Genomic DNA, 16,474 nt, shown 5'->3' on the forward strand with positions numbered 1-16,474 from the left:
CATTTCTGGGTGTCTGCTCCCTCTGATGCCGACAGAGACTTGTTTGCTGCTCCACTGTACAAGGAACTGGGTGGGAATGTAAACACTGCAGAATTCTACAGCTTGCAACTTGTATAGCTACCGAGGCTTGTTGGAGACATCATGAAATGAGAGAAACAACAGAGTGCTTGTGGCCATGGCAACAGCCCTCCCAGGCACATGCATCCAACACTGATTCAAGATGGCAGCTGGACTTCTTAAAGGCTTGGGTTGAGGATCCTGGACGGGCACATGCAGAGTTGCCTAAGCGACTTGGAAGGCAGTGCCTTCAGCATGGAAATGGCTACCATCAAGTTGATCGACAATGCCCTTAACATCCTTGACAATGGCCATCCATGCCTCCTGGTTCTCTTTGAACTCTCAGTGGCATTCAACACAGTAGACCACCAGACACTCACTGACATTCTACATCGCTGCATGGGGAGCAGTGAGACTGTCCTCAGCTGATACAACTCCTACCTTGCTAACCGCCACCAACTTGTCCAACCGGATTCCTCCAGTTCGCCAAATCAACCCATCAGCTGTGGATCCAACAAGGATCCATTGTCTATCCCATTGAACTTCAACCTTTACATGGAACTGCTCGGAACCCTCATGGCTCTACACAGCATCCACACCAAATACGCAGATGACACGCAGCCCTACCTCAAGATATCCTCCACTGAAAACATCCACAGGTTGAATGCCTGCCTCACATTGATCCAGTCCTGGATGGCAGTGCTTTCCTAGAGCTCACCCCTCCAAGACTGAATTCCCACTGCTGACCAACAACACGAAACACCCTGACATCCAGGCTTAGCTCTCCGCTATGAACCTTGAAGGCTTCACATCTGACCACCTGCGCAGGGACGTCAATTCACCAAAATGCCTGGGGTAGTGTAAGTGACTTTGCACACCCAATGACATCACAGGAAGTGATGTCATTCATGTGATATTTGATTCTGATGACATCACATGAACTAGCATCACTTGACATGTAACCCCAATGTCATCATCACCTGAAGTGATTGACGGGTAAAATAAAACGTATAAAAGCTTAGTTTACATAAAATAACAAACCAGTATTGTAGACATAAATAATAATAATAATAATAATTTGGCACTTATATAGCTCTACGAACCCTCAGGTATCTGAGCGCTGCTTATTATTACCCACGATGTGTGGTGCTCATTTATCGACCTTGGAAGGATGAAAGGCTGAGTTTGGCCACACCGGGATTCGAACCTGCGTTAGAACAGATGTCAAAGCGAGGGCTCTACTCACTGTGCCACTTGACTGGCTTAAAACCTTTGTAAATACCAACCACATTTTAACTAGGATGCTGCCTTGACAAGCTATGGAGGGGGTCATGTTAGAATTGGGGTAGAACCAGTAGAACGAACATACGTCAACGGAAATGGAATGCATATGCCTTATATGGCCATTAACCGCCAATTTATACCAATTATAGCTGCACATGCCAGGTCTTGTAATCATATGCCAAGTAACGCCTCACATTTGCAGGTGCTGCCATGATACACTGTGGCTAATGTAGCTTTTGTTTTATGAGACTGACAGCTCACGTCTGTTCTAGTCGAACTACCCAGCTAAGGTCAAAATATGTAAGTTACAGTTTTAAATATCGAGGTCCTTCTTTCATATGCCAAGTGCACATGGAATGTTCATTGATGCCACGCACATTTCAGTTAATGCCTCATAGGCCTGTCACTGGATAAGATCAGAGGACTAGCCAATTGACACAAAACCCTGCACACTGTATTACTGCTTTATTTCTTTTTACCACTGAAACACAGAAAGATTTGTATCATATTGTCAAGTTTGTAGTGGCAATATCCAACAAATTTGAATAGGAATATTCATAGCAAACAAACTGAAAGGGAGCCCATGACTCCACAACGCGTTTCGACAGGTAGATGGGTCATCATCATGAGGACTTAAGGGCTGACACTGCGGTGTTGTGCTCATATATGCCGCTGACCATGTATGCCATTGACCATGCGTGTTCAGCTATATGGTCAGCAGCATATATGCTTGAGCAGACCTTGATAGGAGTGAAAATTGTGACCGGCAGAACACAGATAGATCCCAACAGTGAGCACATAACCTGCTGAGCTATCTTACCAGCTATTTCTCCTTAAATATGCATACCACGATATTTGGTAATACATTGGATCTGGGGGTTGCATTTCTTATTAACATATCACTTATAATTATAGTGCTTATAAGCAGGAGAAATATGTCTTGCCCACTAGTACACCTGATAATAGCAGGGCTATATTTTGTTTCAAATATGTCTGGAGGGGACAGGAAAGGGTTGTGGGTAGATAACCTAATAAATGTTTCTTTTTATCTGCACTATGATTAAACAGTATAGTGTATCGCAATTGGATAGCTCAGCAAGTTAAAAGTTCAACTTGTGACACGTGCCAGCCTGCACTTTCCAAATATATTTCAGCAGGGCTCATCAGCCCTTCTTAGGTTCATAGATTATGTACCATTACATTTCATAGTAATAATACCTATTTTTACAGTGTTTAGAAACAGAAGGAACCAGGAGTCGAACTTGAAGCCCTATACATTAAAAATATGAATGACCAGCTATTTTACCCGGATACGGGAAAATCTAGGCTACAGTAACATCAAAACAAGGAGTATTTTTGCACAAGATTATAGGCCTCAGAAACATAAAACAATCAAGGTGAGTCCAATTAAGAAGCTCTGCATTTGGGGAATCCACTTTGTATGGACTATACAGACAAACACTAATCTCCAGCTACACCTTTGCAAATAAAGCATATGCGAAAGTCAGGATGCATTCCGAAAATAAAGAGGGCTCTAAGCAGTGCGGTTTGCAGTCCATTTGGTTCCCAGGGCTAATCACTCAAATGTGCCCCGCCTCCGAATTTGTCACTCCCAAACCTCACCCATGTGTCCTGGAACTACCGCCCCCCCTCAACTTCAATAGATTACTGCTATCCAAATGAAGCAGGTTTTATTACCAAAGAAGTGTCGGAACAGCAACAATTTCATGTTAGAATGTAATGCTGCAATCTTGAAAGTCTTGCTGTGGCTAAGAGTGTGTGGACTGCAGAATGTAGTGGAGCATGATGTGCCTGTTTGCCTCAAGTTGCGAAGATCTCGCTGCGGTTCAAGCTGCTAATATTGGGCTGGGTTTGGGCATGGAGTGGCCCGGGGTATGCAGAATGTAGCTTAGTGTGCGCAGAGCGTGCTTGAACTCGCCTTGAGGGCATGGCTCAGGATATGCAGTGTGTGGCTGAACCTTACTGCGGGGCAGGTGTGCAAAGTAACTGTTGGTCCAAGGTCAAAGAAGGCTTATTTTTTAGTACAATATCATTGTGGAATCCTTATTACTGATGCAAGTTCCTACATTTAAGATTCCAGGAGCCTGGCGTTCCGAAAGCAAACAGATATACTGTTCTAGCACTGATTTTGGAAATTAAGCATGTATTATCCCAGAACCTGGTAAGCAAAGCATGGTCAGTTCAATTTAGGATTCATTTTCAGTTCTTTTTTTTCCTGTTTTTGTTCCACAGATCTGATAATATGAAGAGAGTAAATGCTGCCGGGGATGGCCCTGAGGTTGGCTTCAATCCATTGGTGGTAATAGAGCTTGCTGAGGACGCCAAAGATGAAACCAAAGAATGGCTTGTAAAGCGCATTATGGACAAAAAGGAAAATGGAGGTAAGTGACTGTAAGGCAGGCATGGTTATCAGAAGCACGACAGACACAAAGAGTATAATCCAAGGGTGTTTATTGAACAGTATATGGGTGAGATAAACCCCTAATCTAAACGTAAATCTAAGATGTAAGCAAGCTACAACCATCAGAGTAAAGAAAACGCTGTCCTAGTGGTGTCGTGTCTAAAGTGTGGGACAATAATATGTATAACAAAAGAGTGTAGTGCAAACTGAAATGTCCAAAAGGGCTTTGATAGTACAGGACTGCTGAACTAGTGTACTCCCTTCCCCATGTTACATCAAGGGGCAAGGTGAACAGTGACATGACTGTGAGCATGCCTTCAGTCTATAGTCATCATGAAGCAGTTTCTTCAGAAAAGGCAGGATCCTTCGAATCAATTTCTTTTGCTTAGCATCACAAGACCTTTCCCAAGCTCTCACCATGCAGGATTTCCCTCTTCCCTGGCATTCTCATGATACCCCTTCGTTGGGTTCACCTTTGTCTTTACACCACTGTTCAGTCACTTTATCAAAAAGCGGGATTCACTTCCCCTTGCTTTCAACTGGCATCCCTCCTTCCGGTTCACCATAGCCTTCAAATCACAGTTCAATTAACTTTACCAGTTCTACTAGCTTATAACACTCAGAAGTTCTTAAAGTCTTTTAAAACAAATATTTGGTGTGGCATGCCTCCGTCGGGTACACACTTGCCTTTGCAACATAATGCACTTAGCTGTACTTCACAGTTGTTCACTTCGTTTCTCACTTGTCAAAGTTTAGTGTAGTTTATTACTTGTATTGCGCACCAAACCCAAGGGTAATCGGGCGCATCGCATAAGTTTACTCGCAGCTTAGTTGTACATAAGAAGACATTACAGTTACAATGTTGTTATATAGAGTCAAAAAGCATAGTTACAGTACGCACAATTTTTACAGGATAATTCCACAAAGAATATATATACAATAAGACTTTTTACAAAATTCTACAATGGGGAGTGCCGAAGGAAGTCCAAAGTATAGTAAGGTTAATGCAGGAGAAGACTATGGATTGTGGACTGAAGCCAGAGTCTAGCTTAACGGTCAGAATCTTTGAGCAATTTTATAAAGTCGTGGCAAAAGTTTGTGTATGATGGTTCTAGTCTGAGAGTGGTAGGGAGGGAATTCCATAGCTGGGTAGCCTTGACCTGGAACCTGTTTCCTCCCACTCTGGCAAGTTTGAATCTGGGGGTCAGAAGGCAATTATTGTTGGAGAGTCTGGTTAGTCTTGTTGCAGGTTTAGTAATGATTCTGTCCACAAGATAGCAAGGGACTACTTTGTTTTCACATTTATGAGTAAGGGAGGCGACTTTGAGTTTTATTTTGTCAGTTGTGGACAGCCAGTTATTGGCTCTTCTAGTGTCCGAAATATGTACTCTCCTAGCAATTCCAAGCACAGCTCTAAGGGCGTTATTTTGCAGCAGTTGGATTTTCTTGGTAGTTTGCTTGCTCGCCCCAATGTACATAGCATTACAATAATCAAGTCTTGATAGTATGAGAGCTCTAGCAAGAGTAATACAGCTGTTATTGGAAAGGAAGGCTCTGTCCGCTCTAATTAATTTGCAGGTGTAGGCTGTGGTCGAGGCCAGCGTATTTACCTTTTTGTTAAAAGATAGGGCAGAATCCAAGTAGAGCCCTAATGTTTTAACTTCCTTAGCAACTGTAATGATGTTGTTGTCGACGCTAAAGGCTGAGTATTTTGGACTTAGTTTTTTGAGAGAGGTTTGTGTACCCAGGATGATGATCTCTGTCTTGTCATCATTCAGGCATAGTCCATGGGAGGCCATCCATGCCTGGATGCCTGGATGATGAGATAAACCTTATTCACCAAGACCAAATCCTTTTCATAATCACCAGTAATCGGTAGGAGGATCTGCGTATCATCTGCATAGTTAGTGTAGGTGATACCCAAATGATCCAAATCATCGAAAAGGGGCTTAGTGTAGAAAAGATTGTATCCAAGCAATGGCTTCTGGGGAGAAATGTGCTGCCGAATCCAGGTGGTTGCACAGGACCTGGTGTTCGACCAGATCAAAGGCGGCTGATAAGTCCAGAAGCAAAAGGAGAGCTAGGTCACCTTTGTCCCTAAGGTCATCGATCTGGGCCTTCTTTCCAAAATAAATAGCTTTGCTAACGCTGTCCTGATTGACTGAAATGGCTTCAATTTGCACATATAACAGTCTCGGACAGGTTTGGTGAGACATAGGCACAGATGCTACAGCCATTTTGTGGAGTCCGAGACTCCTGAAGAAAAACACATGGCAAATCCTTTGACTTCCCATTCTTTTAACATGTCCACCACAAATATTCTGGAATCAACCACACATTTATGACAAACTCCATGGATAAAGGGAATTGTATTACTGAACATTGGCAACATAACATGTCTGATTGCTCCTGTCAAACTCACATTTAATTAGGTGGCCAACTCACGGACGTATCAGAAGTGAAGAATTAACAGTGACATGAAACATCAGATATTTAAAAATGAATAACTCAGACAAACTAAACAATATTGTCAACTAAATGAGGTCCATGCATCACCACAGGTGCTGAATGGGATACCATGATTAGGGTGGGACAATTGCAGTAACCTCTGAGAGAAGGTAGCTAGAAAGCAGATTGCCGAATGCCAGCTGCACACCTCTAGATCACAAAGCACTTCTTTAGGAAGATCATGCAACCAGGGGACAAATACATGTGATGGTCAATCTGGTTTTCCTTAAACGCAAACATACAGTACATTGTGTGCTAAGTGCAACAAGACAGCTCATAGCTGACAGGTTAAAAAACATTTTGATATGCACTTAAGTCAGCAAAATTATCTACAGGATGGGGTGGCTCACAATACCGAGATTGGAATTGAATTTAATCCAAGTTTAGCAATGTCTATCAGGATTAGTTCAAGACTGAAATAAATAATCATCATATCAGTGATTATCTACTCAAATTGATTTGCCTCAAACCTCTGTAGTACAGAAAGCAGACTTGAGCAAAACCGTCTTCTGAGGGTGAGGGAAAGAAAACACACTAAGGAAGTGGTTACACTGGTCAATCCCAAATATCTGGCTGGTAGGTGCTTTCTATAAATCAGCTGCCTACAGTGATGAAGCCAGGGAGTGTGTCCCTTCTCCCCAAGGGGGATCCGCCCCCTTTGGGACTAGCGAGGGAGCACACAATGCGATAATCTCTCTAGTGGACTGTGACCTCCCCACATCCTTTTGTAGACAAGAGCTGAGCGAGCCCGTAGCCCACACAGGGCTAATCGCCACAAGGTATCACTCGTTTACTGCGAATGCAAAAATACCAAATACAAAAATGCCTCTCTTTTTTTTCTGAATTTCAGCGCAGTTATTTGTGGGGAGTTATATGTAAGTGGAGTATGGCGAGACTGCAGGGGTCTCCTTCCTCATATAATTGTGCAAAACAAAAAAACACATTTTGCATTTTTGCATTCAGTATTTTCTTTTCACCATATTCACATAGATCCTCACCAGAAAATACAACCAGACCTGGGCTGAGCCGGCCCATAGCCCATCTGGGTCTAACAACCAGAAGACCCCGTAAGGGGGTGAGCGAGCCATAATCCATCCACGACTGAACACCAGAAGATCCCTCTAGGGTGTAAGAAAAACCCCAGCAAATACGGGCTGAAGAACCCCATGCCAGACTGATTTTGTATTTTAATTTAATGTATTGAATTGGTTATTTATAACGCGCTTAATACACAGAGGTTTCCAAGCGCGGACACGGGGATCGAACCTGTGTTGCTCTGTGTCATCTTGCTTCCAAGGCGAGCGCATTGCCCCTGAGCTATCCTCCCGGCCCTGATAATCATAGAGCCCCAGAAGAGGGTGAGAGAAACCACGAAAGAAACCGGGTCGAACAGGCTTGTGGTCCATGACAGGCCTAGCATCAGGGGTCTGAGAGAATCCAGAACTAGAGTGAGAACCAAAGTCGGGCAAAACACGCCCTTAGCCTGCCTGAGGCTGAAAATCGAGTAATCCGAGCATTATTCAAAGAAGAGCTACATTTTGTGGACAGTGATCGTTAAAAGAGCTGAGGGATTGGTTGTGTTTAATGCATCCTGAAAGAGGGGGACAAACCAAGAACTTTTTTGATGGACTGACAGAAATCTGTTTGTGCTAACAGTACGTTGCAATATGTCTTTTCTTTGTGGGAATTACCATGCCCAGATCTGCTAAATGATAGCCTGGCTAAATTCTAAGGAGAAACAGTACTTGGATGAGGACTTTGACTCCTTGATTAAATCCCTTGTTCCCTGATTTCATCCACGCCGACCAGTCGGGTTTTTGCTCCAAACAAACAAATGTTTGACGTCATGGGTGGGCTAATGCACATAATAGAAAATACTGAAGGGTAGGAGAGGCCAGATATGATGATTTCACCTAATGCAAAAATGGCATTTGAAAGGGACGGCTGGGCGTTCATTAACCTGTAGATGCTTGGACTTGGGGGCAAATTCAGATCTATAATACCTGTTAATTATACCTATTTTGAAATCGACGGCGGCAGGTCCAATACTATACTATTTTCCATATCTAAACGAATATGGTATTAAAAATTGAAACAGGTTTTACAACAGTAAATCCTAAGAGATAAGTAATTTTATTTTTGATCTGACGGTCAGCAGGTGATTAATGCAGCAATAAAGTTTGGCCACTAGGACCCAGGAAAGTTCGCTCCATATCTCATTTGAAGCATGGAAACAGTGCCCTCATAGGAGAATTTAATTTGATCTTATTCTAAAGTAATAGGTTGGAAGTCCATAAAAAGCTTTATGAGCAAAGGTAAGTGCCTTAAACTTGACTCTCAATATAACAGGAAGCCAATGGGATCGCCTCAAAACAGGTTGATGTGTCCCCTGTTTGAGTTTTACCGTAATTATAATTCTGGCCACTGCATTTGATAGGACTTGTAAACAGTGCGTTATAGTGCCACCTAGAAGTGGACATTACAGTAAACAATCCTCGCCCCAATAATTGGGCAAGCAATAATGGCGTAGTTATAACCTGCCAGAAAAGGCTTTGATGTGAATTCTATGAAGCATATATTGCCTTTGACATGTAAAGGATTATATTTAATTGAAATTCCCCCTGAGAGTGTTTTTAGACCGGGATGCTATCTTTCTCCTGCAAGACAAATCTTAAATATAAATCCATTCAGAGCAGTTGAAGACAGAAATAAAATGATTACTCTACTATGATGGGACAATAAAAGTGTGACATTTGGGCAATCAGGGCACCAACTCCTTGAACACGTTATTTGACACAAACCTTCCTTCTGTCAAGCGTCAGGGAACATGGGGTAAGCAAGAAAGGAAAAGATGGCAAAAGGGCCACAAGCTGGGTGGAGAATCTGGCTATTATTGAAATTGGGGAGTAAAACACTGAGGAGACCAATGGGTAAAACGTTCTGTTAGCTTCTGGGAAAACACGTTCTACGCCATTCTAAGGTTTCTGCTTGATTATACTTTAGGTTGAAACATAAACAAAGGGCTAGCCTGTTAAGGTAGGAGATGTGACTATAAATAACTGGGACCAGAGTGAAGAAATTGCTTGGCAACTTTCTTCGGTGGATCACTCCTAGGTCTCCAGCCCTTGCAGTTTGTTTTTGGATGTGCTTTGTTGGATGACTGGTGGTTTTTGTCTGCTCCACCATCCCTGGACCCCCGCCCCGATTGTGGGTCGGAGCTGTTGCTTGCGCCTTCTCTATACCTTATTCCACCTTCACTTTCCATGTGACTTCCCTCCCCACTTTCTTGTAACTGCGCTGCTTCCCTGAATATTCTTGTTTTGCCTCTGTGGCTCCTGTACTCTCATTTCTCTCACTCCCTCTTGGCACTCCCTGGCTCTTGTGACGATCTTGCAGCCAGCGGTGCCACCACGTTAGTCTTTGTGTTTCCTAGTACTTTGCGCTGACTTCCTTTGCGCGACCACACTTTTCTCTGCATCTAATACGCTTTACCTCGGTGTAACCCTTGAAACCTTCTATTCTGGAATCTGTTTGGAAATTCTATGCTCCTCTAATTAAAAACTTGTATCATAGTGCCAGTTTTCCTGTGAGGCTTCAGGGTTTCTTCTGCCTTTACTCCCAGACTAGGGTAAATGGGATGGGGCAGGTAGCTGTTGGTGTGGCACTACCAAATGCCCTATCTGTGTAAATCCTCTAGATCCCTCCCCTCTTCGCGAGCCCTTATATATGTATGCTGACAGCTAATGTGTGTTCTTATACACTTACCAGGGTCCCTGCGAAAATCCTGCTCCGGACCTTCCCTTGTTTTGTCTGCCCCCAGTCCCCTGGACAGTAGACCTTTTGGGTGTAGCATTTGCCCGGGAGCTCTAGGGTTCAGTAGGGAGCAAGAGGTTTGTGTCTGAGTATTCAAGACCTACCTTTGAGCCTTGACACTTCCTTTGACTTAGTAAAGATATTAAAGATGACCTCACAAGGTGGAGGAAATTGCATATCTCCTGGATGCCAACAGGAATACAAGTGATCTTGATTCATTGTATTGCCAGATTAGTATAGGTTTTCCACCTCACCAAACCAGGTTCAGAGACCCAAATCATACCTAGACTTGCTGCACCCATGCCTAATACATTTTATCTAGGGTTAAAAGGGTTAGAGCGTTCTACAAAATATGACGTACACACACACACAACCCCCCGTACCCTCTCCCCAGGTGGGAAGGACTTGGCCAAGGAGATTTCTTAAATCCTGGCAGAGCAGGAGGGATATAAACAGGGAATAGGAAGTAGGAAGTGTGGGTTTTTCTGGTGAAGTTAGAGGTTGAGGGCGACCAAGAGATCAGCAGTGGCTTGTGGAGAAGGTTTGTCTAGCATGTGAGCTGTTGGCTTAGGAGTGCAAGTGGTTCTGCAGTTTGTGTGTCTAGTGGGTAGGTAAAGTAGTGTACAGAGTGATTGTGTAGTAAATAATACTAAGTGGAAGGAGGGTGATTGAGTAGTGGTTTGTAGGGAGTAGAGAGTATTAATTGAATGGGGAGGGAGTAGTATTGTCCAGGAGAGAGTAGTGGTGTGGAGGAGGGAGCATTCCTGTAGAGGAGGGAGTAGATGTGTGGAGGAGGGAGAAGTATTGTTGAGGGGGTAGTAGTAGTGTAGAAGAAGGATGAAGGGAGGAGGAGTAACATTATTGGACTTCAAAAGGTATTTTAGATCTAGGTTTGTCCCCAAGTCCGAACATCTCCAGGCTAATGAACTTCCAGCTGTCGCTGTAAAGGCATCTTAAATCAAGGAGATAGGTGGGAAAAGACAAGATGAGGGGTAATGTCAGGGGAGAGTCGGACAGAAGTGAGAGTGGGGGTGTTAGAACCAACCTAAATCAACAGTGTAGTTTCAAGGCACTGACCCAAAGTCCCATTAAAACACTAAACTTGGGATAGAGTAGTGACAGCTAGGAAGTTGCTGAATTATTATAGATAACCGGCATTTAGACCATCAACCATCATCATAGCACAAGAAAGTGGTTTAGGCAGTAGAGGTCAATATTCAGTATCACTAACCAGGGGTTATGAACACCTGCATCAGGGAGTAGGGTCATATCAAGACGAAAGAGGAAGCAACAATGCTATGCTCCACAAAAAGATTAAAACCCCTTAAACTGTCTTTACAACTCAGAGTGATTCTTGTGTCATCTGTGACACCCTAAAGTTGACCTTTATGTGGCAGAATATCCAGTGCCTGCTATTAAGACCCCCACATAGCCGTAGAAATCAAAGCACATATAGTTGCATATTGTAAAAAACATGCCTGCCCATACTTTACAATCAGCATGGAGAAACGGTAAGTGTGGCAATCAGAAATGCTTCATACACACATTCTTATGCTACACGTTTGAGTGCACCAATGGGAGAACACACACAGAGCGTGCAATGACGGCAGTGGTGGTGGAAATGAGTGAGAAGGTGGTAAGGCAGAACATCAGGAAGAGCGAGGAGACAGGAGTTTGGAGAACTCGCCAAAAGAGGGGAGGAAGAGTACATTAAGAAATATATTGAGAGAGAAGGTGGAGGTTAAGGGCAATATCTCACAGTTGTAGATATTGCCCTTCACACTTGTAGAGGAGGAGCAGACAAGCTCTAACATTGAGAGGTGTGTGGGGAGGAGCAGTGGAGGATCAAGCATATGGGAAAGCATTGAGGAGTTGGGATAGGAGACTAGACCAGACTGTAGACATGAGGTGTTAGTAATCACCTTAGGTACACTATTGCCTCGATTCACCAAGGAGGCAGAGAAAGGCTTGGTGGTGGGGAAGAAACACAGGCTCCCCAGTCAGGCAAAAAACCAAAGTAAGTGACCTGGCCTTCGACAGCACCACAGCCAGGAGATTCAAGAAGGCAGATCCACACAATCAAGGTGAGGAGAAGCTAACAGCCCTCAAAGAATCCAAAAGAAAAGAAAGAAGTGCAGGGCCACTTAAATCCCAACACTGTGAGTGACTGAATTATCCCTGGGAGATTACCCTAGAGTGAGAGTCTTTATTTCACTAAGAGAACTTTTATCTTCCCAGAGACTCTTTCCTCACTGACACCACGGATGATACAACCACATGTTTTGTTGTTCTTGTTACTTTGCCTATGTTCGGTTTCCATCCATAACAAGTCCACGATTTGTTAAACCAGACCTTTCTGTGTCTGCCATGCTTTGATTCCACTCCCCTTCCTCCAGCAATCCCGAATGCTAAACTGATGATATAGGACAAGACTGTCAATAAACACTCACTAACTTTTCTCCCTTCTCCCTTAATTGACATGCATGTTAAAAAAAGACTTCACCCCCCACTTGAGGACATTAGGATGTGGAGGGCAGTGACAGCAGGACTATTGGCAATATACTGTGCCAGGGCACCTTGAAGTCTTTTGATACCTGTAAGTGAGTTTCTGGGGTTAATGAGAATGATCTATCTCATTATTATCAAATCAAATACCTGTTCTTAGACCTCGAAGGCTGTGAACAGCAACTTAACACCCAAGAAGGATCTGAGTGGCTTAATTCCTGATTTTGCACCAAAAAAGGTATACCAAAATATAAACTCCGTAGCTAACATGGAGAGGCATTTCCTATATCACGGGGTTCATGCTTGATATTATGTACGTTTTGTAAGGTAAAGTGAAGTTTCCTGGTTCATTTGAATAATTCAGGGTCCCTCAATAATCAATACCTGTTGTAAGGGACTTGCATTTTCCTTAGACGACTGACCCAGGCACATTCTTATAAACCCAGGTCATCCTCACTGTCCGAGGGATAGTTGAGTCCCACTGGCACCTTCCTGTTACTTTTTAAGCCCCACCCCGTTTGTGTATTCAGCCGCGGACCGGGCAGACAAATAGGACAAGGCAGTTTGGGGGCATTTAATATACACACCCATCATGCAGCACTTGGGACGGGTAACAAGGGTGCCTGTTCACTCACCATAATGGCAGACGACCAGCAAGCGGCTGGGGCAGCAGCAGATCTAGGGGTACCGGGTGGTGCGCGAGTGGCACCCATGCCGGAATTTGATGTGTCCAGGGCCCCGTCGAGTTTGGGCCCGAGGTGGAGAGCTTGGATAGACCGTATGGACATATACTTCAAGGCCATGGGGGAGACAGATTATGAGAGCAAGGTAGGAACACTGCTGTACTCTGGTGGCCCGTCGGTTCATCAAATCTATCAATCCCTTCAGCTACCTGATGAGACCTATGTGGGGGCCAATAATGCGCTGCAGGAGCACATAATGCCCCTTGCCAATATAGATTACGAACGTTTCGTCATGTGCAGTGCGAAACAAAAGGACGATGAGTCCCTGGACACCTTCCATGGTTGCCTCCGACACATGGCAATATCCTGCGGATGGGATAATGAGCAGGGTATGATATGTAACCAGCTCATCCAAGGGTGCACATCTCGCAAACTGCGGCTTTGAGTGCTAAGGGTCCCTGGCCTCATGCTGCCGCGAATCCTGCAGCTGAGGATGTCGCATGAGATGGCAGAAACGAGGGAATCTAAAATGGGTGCTGCACTTAGACCTTTTGAAGGGCCAGGAAGTATGGGGCGTGGCCAGGGCATGAGAGGTGCACGTCGACCGCCAATCCAGACCAGGGACAGAGGTGGTCGGAACCCTGAGTCTTCTGCAGTGTGGATACGATCAGCCGCACCCAGCAGAGTGCCCCACCCAAGGAAAAGCGTGCGGAAGGTGCGGCACGATGGACTACTATGCGTACATGTGCCATGCACCGCTGCCGGTTGTGGTACAGAGGGGGCCCATTCGCCCTGGGTTCTTCAGGCAGCAACGTCCATATCGACCATGGCTCTGGTGGACCAAGAAGAGGAGAGGACCAATGAGGATCATGAAGAGGATGAGGATGACGAAAATATCTTCTTCATTTCAAGTGCCAGTGTGCTAAAGTCCAAGGCCTTACATTAGCAGAAATGCACTGTACAAGTAGACGGATCACTGATACCGGTAGTAGTGGACACTGGTGCCTCTGTAAGCGTGATAGCCAAAGTGCACTATGAGGCGATGGTCGAGCCCCCAGGTCTGCATCAGCCTGAAGCCTGCATATTTACATTTGGAGGAGAACAGCCAATCCCTTTACTCTGGGCCTTTGTTTTGAGAGTTGAAAATGCCGGAAAATCAATCAGAGCATGCTTCAATGTCACAAAACACTGCTAAGTTGCACGGCTGCTGAGGCCTTAGGTATTGTCAGCTTTGCCTATGGCGTATACGCAGAGGATGTGCAGGACATTCTCTGAAGGTCCGGGGGACTCTTTGAAGGGATTGGCCAGTTGGTTGGCAAGCCGGTGAGGTTCCACATCGATGAATCAATACAGCCAGTCACCCTGAAACATCGAAGAATTCCATTCCACCTGTGTGACCTAGTGGACAGAAAACTGGAGGACCTGGTGGGATTAGATATCATCGAGAAGGTGGACGCTCTTACATCCTGGGTGTCCCCCATAGTAGTTGCCTGCAAATCGAAAGTAGCCTGGCGCGGTTCGGATCTGCGTTGACATGAGGTTACTGAATAAAGCCATCAAAAGGGAGAGGCACCTCAAACCAACTATAGATGACATCATTGCGGAGGTACAAGGAGCAAAGTTTTTCTCCAAACTAGACCTCTGAGCGGGATACCATCAGGTCGTTTTGCACCCAGAGTCAAGGTACATAATGACTTTCACCACGCACCGGTGACTATACCGGTACAAGCGCCTGATTTTCGGGGTGTTTTCAGCAGCCGCAGTCTTTCAGAACATAATACGTGGGGCCCTGGCTGACTTTGTAGGGGTCCTGAACAGTAGTGACGACATCTTGGTGTTGATGCTGAAACCATGAAAGAACGTGTAATAGTGCGTCCCTGACAACAGTCATTGCCCCCCTAATTAGCTCATCCCCACACGGCCTGCCCTAAAACCCTACATTGGCAGCACCCCCTAATGTGTTAACATATCAGAAACTGAGATTGTATCAACAGTTGCTGATGCTAGAGAAACATTACTGACATGACATTAGCATAAATATTTTTAGGAGCCTACATAGACTCTGACCGTTATCCGCAAGTGTAGGTGGTGAAGGATAGATTTTACCACCTCAAGATGTTCAGTAAAATGTACTCCTACCCACCTTTCCCAAATAAAGTATAGTTGTTTCTGGCACTACATTGGTGATTGACTATGAGTGTGCAGCAGGGCTTACATTGAACTTGAAAAACAAGAGCATGCCCCACGCTCCCTGCAGGGAAGTGACTGTACGCCAGATGTTGAGAAGCTGCTGCTAGGCTTCCTCTCCATTCATCATGATCTGAAGGAATGGAAGGGAACCCTACATCTCCTTGACCTTTGTTGTTGCTGCAGACACAGCAGCCTTTGCTGTGGAGGTACTGGTCTCAGAATGCCAGCCGCCTCTCCCTCGACCCACTCCTGCCTCTGACTCCATCAAGGGGTGGGGCGTTACGGTTGAAATTGACAGGGACCATCATGCAGCATGGGTGCCCTGCAGGCTGAACTGGGGCAAAGCCAATGAAGGGATAACTTTAAATACATTCACTATCAATGGAGAGCATATGGTATTGAGTATAAAAAGGTATAGGATAATGGGTAAAAACCATCCTCCACTTGCACTTTGTAATCAAACAATTTTCCCTGGAACAATATTTATAGTTTTCCAATACATATAGACAACACAATATTTGACAGAGGCTAAAACTGGAGCAAATCTGGAGGTGCCTGGCACTTCTCTGAGATGCCCTTGAGCAAATCTTTGTGAATAGTGTGTGACCATCGAACACATGTGCCAGGGATTTCCAGATTTACTGCAGTTTTAGGTTTTATGAATCGGGTATACGGGAAGGGGTGCAAATCTGAAATACTTGCATATGTCTCCACATTTGCTTATGTGTAAATCTTTGTGAATCAGGTCCTAAAAGTATTGTTTTATGCATAATTCATTCAAATAAACTTTGATATTTTTCATTAAATCAAAAAGACAAGTGCTCTCATATTACCTAGCAAACCAAATGGATCAATTTCCCACAAGGTCTCTTTCATGTGGCGTCATATGTCTGGTTATGCTGCCATTGTCTGGATGAAGATAGCCTAAAAGTGGTCTGCATGGCTATTCATCCTCTGGCACAGTCTTGGGTGTGTAACCTTGTTTTGATTGTATGTCACTGCTGCCTTCATA

The 16,474-nt window shown here is 44.5% G+C and overlaps 1 protein-coding gene across 3 annotated transcripts in view; it reads left to right on the forward strand.

The window, feature by feature from the left end:
- Nucleotides 1-16,474, forward strand: part of ANO10 (anoctamin 10) — a 1,555,753-nt gene that overhangs the window by 198,096 nt on the left and 1,341,183 nt on the right. For all 3 annotated transcript variants that reach the window (XM_069648836.1, XM_069648835.1, XM_069648837.1), the window contains exon 2: nucleotides 3,595-3,743. In XM_069648836.1, the coding sequence (XP_069504937.1) occupies nucleotides 3,605-3,743 (139 nt within the window). In that variant the 5' untranslated portion in view covers nucleotides 3,595-3,604. The remainder of the gene's footprint in view (nucleotides 1-3,594; nucleotides 3,744-16,474) is intronic.

This window comes from Ambystoma mexicanum, chromosome 2q, assembly GCF_040938575.1.
Source record: "Ambystoma mexicanum isolate Mex_15411 chromosome 2q, UKY_AmexF1_1, whole genome shotgun sequence".
NCBI lineage: Eukaryota > Metazoa > Chordata > Amphibia > Caudata > Ambystomatidae > Ambystoma > Ambystoma mexicanum.